Genomic DNA, 10,178 nt, shown 5'->3' on the forward strand with positions numbered 1-10,178 from the left:
AATAGTATGAAATGAACATCAAATGGTCCAAATTTGCATTGACTGCAATGTTCTTCTATCTATCCACCTTATTTTTTACGTATTTTTAACTGTACAAAACGGCTCGTTACACTGCTTGATATTGCAAACTGGTACTTACTTACGTAATCATCAACACACTGTTTGGTAGCGCAAATAGTTTTACCGTTTTCTGTGTGTGTGTGTGTGTGTGTGTGTGTGTGTGTGTGTGTGTGTGTTTGTGTATGTGTGTGTGTGTGTGTGTGTGTGTGTGTGTGTGTTTTTGTGAACTATCCCTTTTAATGTTAATTGTGCAGGTTCTACCATGATAATATCTCAGGATGTTTTTAACCTTGTTTCCTCAGATTGACAGTATTGCTGTATAGAAGTGATTAATGCACCAGGCGTAAATGGGCGGTAGTGATGCTTGACACATCTGCGGCATGTATGATAGGTAACTCATTGGGCATGTTTAATTTCTGATACATTATAGAACCTATTGTTGATGAACTATAAAATGTACATCGTATACAATATCTTTAATGTAAATAACAGTCGTATAGACGTTCAGGCTTTCATGGGCCATACTTTTCACTCAGTCTTGCATCTTTAACAGCCCCTAGCTCATTTGATGGAGTGATTTTGCACAGGAAAACTCCTAAAGTCATGACCCCGCAGGTGCAGGACCCCTCTGGGTTTGTAAGCAAGAGCATTAAGCTGGGTGTGGATGCTCAGCTCTTGGACGAAGCCACCAGGAAAGACAGACATGGGTTACATCATATGACAAATTGAGAGGTACTGTTCTTCCCTAGTAAAATAAGCCGTTACGGTTCCAGCATTCATAAAGGAATAATAAGAGGTAACTTTCCACTTCTGAATTATGCATAGTAGTTTTAAGCAACATGCATTATCATACAACAGTAAATTTAAGCAATTTATGTGAACAATTTGTAGTTCTAATGCTGAAACGACACATCATTTACTAGGACGACCATGGAAGCTGTAAAAAACCTGATTTCACTGTTAAATAAATAGTGAATCAAAATTGTGAACTTTGCTTCTTGTCATGTTGAGCCACTGGGCAAGTGCAATGAGATTTATTTTTTAATGGGTTAATGAGGCAAATGAAAAGTCAAGCCCATTTAAATGAGGGGGTAACGTAGGTGTCCAGTCCTGTCATCATTTCTGAAGATCATTTGCTCTAAGAATGTCAGAACTGCTTTTGCAAATTAAATGCACTGTGATCGCTATCAGTCAATTAGAATGGAAATTTATAATGAATGTGCATTGTGTTGGAAGGATGTGGTTCTAAGCTTTGTTGATTATAATCAATCTAAAAAAAGGATTATTTTATGTAAAAAGAAAAATGAGTCCTGTTGATTACCAATTTCAGTATTTGGATCTGTGAAAATCCCACATTCACAGATCCAAATACTGAAATTCTAGACCTCTCTTTCTTGTTTGTATGAAAGAAATCGAGCAATAACTCACATCATTTAAATTGTCTAAAAACTAAATATTTGCCTTTAAGAATATTACCCGTTTCTTCTCCTATTTTTAGTGACGTATAATTCTCAAAACTTGCCATTATGCATTATTCATTGCTTTTAAATCCACCTTTTTCTCCTCTTTATTAAAAAATGTTACACTCTGTATGTTTCTTTTAGCATTAATAAAATAAATACATAAAAAAAAGGAAAAAAAACAGGCTTGGCACTGGTGCCCCTCAAAACACAGGTGGATGATTGCCCTCATCCCAAACCTGTGTGCAGGCACTGAAGTTGAAGTTGAAGTTGAACAACTCTTACCATCTGCAGATACAAACTGGCCAACTGCTGAAGACACCCCTCCGCTGTTTTCCACAAACTGAATCTCAGAAACGATGATATTATCCTCCAGAACCGAACCACAGGCTGTGCAGACCGCACTCCCCCGGGCTGGGTCTGTGTCGATGTCTGCTCCACCACAGTTCTTACACTGACGACTCATACTGGCAGGAAGATGCAGACCTGAAGAAGACAAGTACACCATTACCGAACAACAAACGTTTGGCAAACACACACATCATCTGCATCAGTTTATTATCATTTGGACAGCATAATAATAAGATACTTCATAAAATTGTTTCATAACATGTCGTAAACGATATAGTGGCCAAACTGCGTCCAGAGCGGGATTAGAACTCGGGTCGCCGGCTTGTTAACGTAGCTGATATTCCGCTCTGCTACTCAACAGACTGCGCGCGAAAGATACACAATGCTCCCTTTAGCCATTTTCACTATTGTTCATCGCACAGTATTTCTTATATATTAGGATTAATTTCACATTAGTATTATCTCTAATGTATATTTCTAGTATATATAACCCTTGCTAAGCTAATGTTTTGATATGATTTATATGTGATCATATGCTACAAAATGAAAAGCTAGCTTTGCACAAGACCTGTATGATACGACCGTAAACATAATACACACAGCTCAATGTATCGCTTTATTTTTTATTTCATAATATACAGACACGCATATATATATATAAGTAATGGTATGTTATTAACGTTAGCCTTCAATAGCAAACCACTCACCAGTCAAAGGAAGCTAAAGACTTGACTTAAGATCAGACAGTTTAAACCGGTATCCTCTAGACGTATTTATTGTTAGCTTTTCACATCAACTATTTAATCGGCAATGCATTTCATAGAGCAACATGTCTAGAAGTTATGTATAAATATTTAATTTTATCTAATAACACCATTACAGTTGAGACTTTCAACCGAGGCTTTTTCTACCGAACTGGATACGACATTATGGGCTGTTTTAAAAACTGAATATAGAGGGGTGGCCGCTATACAACAGTTCTTTGTTTAGATATTTTGATGAGTTAATTTCACTAATATTAGCCCTTTATGACATAATACATCTATTATGGAAATATTAATCATAAATGTATATTTATTACAATCCCAGTTAATCAACTCGGTTAAACGTTTACACTCAAAACACCCCCATTTTGATGTGCACTGGGCCAGTGGCGGACCCCGGTCTTAAAGCGCGATAATATGAAGGGTGTAAGTTGTTGTTTAGCCAATACTTTATTGCACTTGCTAAAATTAAGTATTATTCGTTATATTTGTAGTCGTTCGTCTGTCCTTGAACTATAAACTCCGACAGATTTAAATAATAAAATCGGCCATCGATTGGATTTAAGACTTTGATTTTGACAGAATTTATGACATGTTGACCAGGAAGTAAATGGTGCGCTGTTCAAAATGTGAGCTGAGAGTTTTAGTGGGTTAAAATTATATTTAGAACGTTATTTTATTAACGGTACACCGTTTAAATGGAGATTCGCGGGATGTGATGGAGTGGGAACAATTTGAGCTAAATCCAAGGATTATTGCTGCTGTTAAAAAAGGTTGGCGAGAAATCCCGCTCGAGTAACTTACATTCAGTCTAAAATTGAATTCGCTTCTTGTTTAATGTTGTTTTATTGTTTAGCCCATTTCAGAACAGCGAAGGAGATCCTCTGTGTGTCTGGTCCAGATCTGCAGAGATTGACACGCTTGTCCAAGACTGATGTTCTGCGGCTTCACTGTGCAGTAGCAGCCGCTGTGCGCAAGACCAGCCCAGTCACAGGTGACCTTCCACTGTTACCGCAAATGAGAATCAGCTCTTTTTGAAGCAAAACTCTTATTTAATGTATTCTCAGCTCTGCAGCTGATCCGGGGAGAATGTCCTGTTTTGGAGCCCGGACACAGGCTGTCTTTCGCCTGCCCCGTTCTGGACGGTCTGATGCGCGGTGGTCTCCCGTTACGAGGAATAACAGAGCTGGCAGGAGAGAGTGCTGCTGGGAAAACTCAGTTTTGTTTGCAGCTGTGCTTGTCTGTCCAGTATCCAGAAGAAAACGGAGGGCTGAACTCAGGTAAAGACATGAAGCCTCTTTTTTTACTCAATTTCTACCCAATAAAATAAATATTTAATAAATTCCAATGTCCAATACTATAGTTAAAATGCCCTTATATATCCAGGTTTTCCAAGACTGGAAATGCTGGTTCTTCCATGATAGAAAAAAAAAAAAAATCAATAAAATAAAAATTATCTTGATTTTTCTCCTAGTGAGCCCCAGCCCTATGATTGAGAACCACTGCTTAAGACTATTTTCATTACAACTATCATAAATGCCTCAAATAGACACTTATTTCAGTATCTTGTCAAATCTGAGCACGAGATATATCGTCTGAAACTCTAGTGGCAACGTGTGAGATTACTGGGGTAGAAGAAGAAAGTCTCTGGTGAAATGATGTTTTAAATCACATTTGATATGGTCATTTAACAGGAGCTGTTTATATTTGCACTGAGGACTCTTTCCCCATCAAACGACTGCGGCAGCTCATTACCCAGCAGTCCCGGCTCAGACCAGATCTGCCTCCAGCTCTGATCCACAACCGGCGTTTAACTGACAGCGTCTACATCGAGCATGCAGCTGACCTGGTGAGACTGGCAAAAACTCCTCTTAACAAGTTAATAACCATTGGAAAGGTATGAATGCTTGTACATATGTGAGCAGGAGGCTCTGCAGGCGTGCGTGTCTCAGCGTGTTCCTGTGCTGCTGAAGCGAGGTCTGGTCAGACTGGTGGTGGTGGACTCCGTGGCTGCCCTGTTTCGCAGTGAGTTCCAGGCTGATGAAGCTGTACAGAGGTCACGTCACCTCCTGGCTTTTTCCAGTACACTCCACCGCCTGAGTCATGCATACGGTGCACCTGTAGTCTGCGTCAACCAGGTCAGACCGCCATCTGATTTATAACACTTAATCAGAGATATTATACAATATGTGCTGTAAACGCTATAGACCGTATCATTTGAATTTAAAGGAGAACTCCGGTCAATTTTAACATTGAGCTCATTTTTTTGTAAATTTGGAGTGCTGTCAGTACAGAGAACAACGACAAAAATCGGTGTTGCCTACACCGTGTTATCCTCTTTTTAAAATTTGCACCCTGTTGACTTCAATGGGGCAAGTTTTAAACCTGCTTTTAGCCTCTTAACATCCTTGATGTGTCATTACAAGTGCACCTGCCATGTGAGTGATTCCTTTAGAGTGAACGCGGGTGAATCTGACTGCAGTAGATGTGAAAGATATTAATAAAAGTGATGTTATTTCAGCCAGCGCTCATACCTGTATTTACATCCTGTTTTCGGCTGAAGTCCACAGTAGTCGATTGTCGAGTTCACGCGCATAGGTTTAGTACGTACGATCATGCGCCCGAACTCGACAATCGACTACTGTGGACTTCAGCCGAAAACAGGATGTAAATACAGGTATGAGCATAAAAAATGAGCTCAATGTTAAAATTGACCGGAGTTCTCCTTTAAATAACACAGAAATAGTTCTCACTGTATGATATTTATCCGTTCCAGGTTACAGATGTTATGGACGGCCCAAATCCTGGAAGGTGTGACTATGGGTGAGTGTGTTTGGCCCAGCAAAAGGGCCAAAATATAACAGCTCCAGCTCATTTCAGGAGACTTAATGTAATTATTAGGAATGTGCGCCACGACTAATTTCATTAACGTTTAAACTCAGAGAGGACAATCAAAAATTTGTATATGAGATTTATTTGAATTAGCCTACTTAATCTATGAGTCATATCCCATATCCCAAAAGTCATATCCCATACTAAATCCCGCTAAAAAAATATATGTGATGTGCTTGCCTTGCATTATGATCATTGTTCATTAAACATAAGCAAGCCTTCACTTAATCAACATTAACAAATACAGACATATTTATTCAAATCACCTGAATCATTAGGCAGTGTAGCCTATTAAAATCAGAATCCCTCAGATAAAATTTAGCCAACACAATTCAGCATTCATCAAGCTAGGTATTGTTGTTCATTACCACCGCATGCCAGGAGGCAAAATTACAAGAAAAGCCTAAAGTGTACCAACAACTGCATTATTTAAAGGTATTCTATGCATTAGGATATTGATATAGGATCTGTTGTTGTAAAGTTATTTTCATTCATAATGGTTCCCCTTTAAACCGGTATAAAATTTCATATCAGTAGACTATTTTCCCCTAATAACGGGTACCATAGTATAACAAGCCTAGTTGTTATATGGCAATTTGACATAGCCTATACAAAGCTCTTCCGTTTTCTTCCAAGTCAAAATCCATGTGTGGACATTTATCTAAGCCTGTTGCGATCATGTGATCAAGAAAGGTCAAATTAAATGATTTTGTTTTCCGCTCCAGATATACAATAAAATAATGTACAATTTAAAATGTAACATTAACAGGACAGTAATTTGAACATAGCCTTTGTAAAAATATAAAGCAAAACATAGGCTAAATGTGCAAAAAAATATTAACTAGTATTTCCAATGTCGACTAGCAGCATTAGCTTTTATTTGACTAGTCCCTCACATCCCTAGTAATTACAAAACTGGACATATCATATTTTGAGCTTTTGAAGCTCTCTAATAAGTCTTCTATATCTTAACGTACACAGGCTGGTGGGCAGTAAGGTGCTTCCTGCATTGGGCATCGCTTGGGCCAACCAAGTGATGGTGAGACTCATGCTCACGAGATTGGCAGGACAAGTCAAATCAGACAGCCGAAGTTGTGCTCCGCGTAAATTAGAAGTGGTCTTCGCCCCACACCTCCCTCGAGCGAGCTGTCTGTGTGGGGTTTGGGAGGAAGGCGTGAGAGGGATCCCCGATGACGCTCTTCATGATGAATAATCACATCAATATGGCAGTTAACAGCTGCTAATGGACACAAATGTTTTTAAAGCACATTTTGTTAGGAATGGCAAATTTTTTACCATTTGAAATTAATACACATTATTATTAATATAAAATTCTCACAGGTATTATGTGCAAATCATTTTGGAAAATAACCCTATTTTATAATACTTTTACATTTTTTTTATTATTATGCCCTTGATACACTGTATATATGTTTTCCTTATGTATACCTGTATGTTGTTACAGTTTTCATACAAAAACAGTTTCAATGCAGCAATAAGCAAGTTGAATAAAGGCTAATCACTGCCTCACAGCCGCCCTTGAAGAGAACAAGCTGTTTTATTTCTACTATTTCAGAAAACAAAGCAAACTCAATTTGCTATAGAACTGTCTTGATCAATCTTCTGATCTACAACACTCAAAATAGCATTAACCATGTTTATATTACCAGTCTTGAGACTATACCATTTCAAACAGAAAGGCAACAACATTAAATATACAATAATTCTGATAGTAAAAGTACAGATTTGTCAAAAAAAATAAAAATAAAGTTAAAAACTGTAGTGCCCATTTTCCAATCCCCTGTTTTGTTTTATTCTACCAGCATTTCTTCTATGTTTGGGACCTGTTCTAATTAATCTGTGACTCTATGAGTTCTGACCAGCAGAGGGGGCTAAGATCCAACAAAACTACATGCCACATCTTGCAAATGGGATTGCCATAATAGATGATCTAAAGGCGTGAGACATGCAATAAACATGCATTATTTTATTTATCTGATTGCTGTAATAATATGTATAATATTTCACTATATAAGTGAGGACATTTGGTTCTCACAAGTATAGACAAACCTGTACACATTTAAAAAATCTGATTGCTGTACTTGTTTTAATGTCTGAGATTGACTCAAGACAAGGGGTCGATGTTTAGCTGGTTAGCAGAGTCTTGAGTTGCACATTTCAAGATGTCTCTGCAAACAAAAGTGCAAAAATGCCTGGCAGTGATTAAAGTCCAGCTACACAGAAAGGAGTTTTTGGATAGGCCTATAATCCTTCCAAGCTACTTAACACATACTCATACTCACACACACACACACGCAATGAGCGAGTCCCTTTATCAACATCGGAAACCCGAATGTTAGTGCGCACAAACAAATCATTTTTTCAACCACACTTGCGTTTGAGCCCGTCCTGTCACCATGGCGACAATCACATGGGCTGTCTGTCCCAGATTGTTTGACCACCCCCACCCTCACCCTCAGGAAGACAAGAACCTCTCCATCCATCGCACTGCAACGTCAAATCAACCCCCTCCATCCCCTGCTACAAAACACAGACACATTTTCCTCCTTCCACTCAGCTGTTTACTGCTGCGCTGATGAAAACCTCGTTATGTAACTCCGCCAGTCCTAACGGGCTACACACACACACACACACTGACGGGCTTTCAGAACACACGCACAGCCGCCCACATCTGCCACCGTCTGCAAAATGACCGAGGGCTGCTCACACTTCAGCTTGCGCACTTCAAGCAGCCGGATTCTGGTGTGTCATCAGGCAGGTTGTTAGTATGCATCCCACGTCTACTCGTCTCAGCCAGGGCAAAAGAGAGACGGATGCAATGACTGCAGGTTGCAGGTCTCTCTCTCTCTCTCTCTCTCTCTCTCTCTCTCTCTCTCTCTCTCTCTCTCTCTCTCATCTAAACATACGGCCATCTTGGGAAAGAGAAGTAGAGGAAGAGAAAAATGGATTCTTGTGTTGAGACCTGAGGAGGAATGTGGAGCATGTGTAATGTGGAAATATTTGCTGAATATTATATTAGGCTAATGAAGATAGAAACAGCTGCAAAAACACAATGCATACCTATGAGGTTACACACTGTGACACACACACGTTGCACTATATTAGTGAGGACATTGCAGGACAAAATATTTTTATTTTATTGCAGAGTATTTTACTGCACTATCTATCTATCTATCTATCTATCTATCTATCTATCTATCTATCTATCTATCTATCTATCAAAAAAATTGCCCCCTGGAATTAATAAAACAAAAAAATAATAATTGTTGAAAGAGATTTGGTCACATATCAGTGTTTTCAAAGCTGTTTTTTTGTTTTGTTTTTTGTATTTTTATGAAAAAACACTTTATATATTAGATTCACATTCAACAACACTCACTTCAGAGACAGTACATATACGACAGCTCATTGCAGTGTCTGCAGCTCAGTCCAAAACTAGATAGTATGCCTATAGAATGACAAATATTAGACAACAGGTAAAACAACTTGAGGAATACATAACATTCATTACAATCACTCATTTGTTAAATCAGATGCATACTCGCTTTACTCAGAAACAGCTTTTCTGGCAGGTTTGGGATCATTTGACTAAGGCCTTTTCCTATTGCAGAATCTAATCACGTCCCAACTCCCATCAAATGAGTCACAGCTGCACTCCAAAACCACATATGTGCAAGAATGAGGGCACAAAGTATATATGTGGTGAATATGAAAAGACATCGATTAGTACAAAAGTCAAAAAGAAAAACGAGTCTGATGGCTTTTGTGGCAGGAAACAGGGAGCAGCTGGTCGGTTGCTAAGACGACCAGGATTAGTCCTGCGCCATTGGCCCTCAGCTGCACCGCAGACTCTTTCTCCAAGAGTCTTAACCCCAGAAACATCCCACCATCTTTTATATCACATCATTGTTGTCAAAATATACAAATGTTTCATGTAGCCTAATGATTGTGCGTAGTCTGCGTACCACCTAAAGTCAACTTGTCGACAGAATCGATGTATTAACAGAAACAGAGAACTGATAATAACTGGCATAAGAGGGAAACAAAGTTCTATATATCAGTATTTGTATACATTGTAATAGGAAGCAAATGTAAACAAACACAGAAAGGGAAAGACGGAGAGTATGACGTCATCTGTAGTGATGCAGTAACACAACCCCACCACAGGGGGAGCAGTGAGTCTCAAATGAGACGAACTATCAATACAAACTGTTTTACAAGCTTTTTTTATTTTGTTACTCGTAAAATTAGAGGCTTTAAAGAGCTGTAAAGCGCAAACACAAGTAAACCGAGCCATTTACTGCCTGTGACTAAAACACAGAGCATGACTTGACAAACAAGCCATTCTAGCGCGTCAATCCAGACAAGATTCAAGTTGACTAAAAGAAGTCTGCATTAATATCGAACTGTTCTGTTGCGTTCTTTATTCATATTGCATTGGAAAGAAAATAACTAAATGAACCCTGCAGATCAGCAGACATGGCAATGCCACAGGGAGCAGGCATGTGAAGTCCTGACTGAGGGTATTGTGCAGTGGCAGATGAAACAGTTTGAGATACACAGTAGTTTTATTCAGAAAAGCAGGCTGGGTTGACCCGTTATGCAGATTTTGTAGACAGGAGGTTTGCAC

General features: G+C 38.9%; 2 protein-coding genes across 3 annotated transcripts in view; one reads left to right on the plus strand and one right to left on the minus strand.

Annotated features, from left to right (window-relative positions):
• The window catches only part of brf1b (BRF1 general transcription factor IIIB subunit b), a 64,008-nt gene extending 61,001 nt beyond the window's left edge, over positions 1 to 3,007 (minus strand). The window contains exons 1-2 of one of the 2 annotated variants that reach the window (XM_079888514.1): positions 2,579 to 3,007; positions 1,806 to 2,006 (exon numbers count right to left, since the gene is read on the minus strand). In XM_079888514.1, coding sequence (XP_079744640.1) covers positions 1,806 to 1,986 — 181 coding nt within the window. In that variant the 5' untranslated portion in view covers positions 1,987 to 2,006; positions 2,579 to 3,007. Of the gene's footprint in view, positions 1 to 1,805; positions 2,090 to 2,578 lie in introns of those variants that run through there. The other variant, XM_079888513.1, reaches the window with a different exon arrangement.
• A 13-nt stretch (positions 3,008 to 3,020) lies between these two features.
• On the plus strand, positions 3,021 to 7,510 carry xrcc3 (X-ray repair complementing defective repair in Chinese hamster cells 3). Its single transcript, XM_079888519.1, has 7 exons — positions 3,021 to 3,408; positions 3,492 to 3,629; positions 3,703 to 3,915; positions 4,330 to 4,484; positions 4,561 to 4,773; positions 5,412 to 5,458; positions 6,509 to 7,510. Exons 1-7 carry the CDS (start codon positions 3,354 to 3,356, stop codon positions 6,738 to 6,740), a joined length of 1,053 nt encoding a protein of 350 aa, XP_079744645.1. The 5' UTR covers positions 3,021 to 3,353; the 3' UTR covers positions 6,741 to 7,510.
• The last annotated feature ends 2,668 nt before the right edge of the window (positions 7,511 to 10,178 follow it).

This window comes from Squalius cephalus, assembly GCF_949319135.1.
Source record: "Squalius cephalus genome assembly, chromosome: 12".
Taxonomy (NCBI): domain Eukaryota; kingdom Metazoa; phylum Chordata; class Actinopteri; order Cypriniformes; family Leuciscidae; genus Squalius; species Squalius cephalus.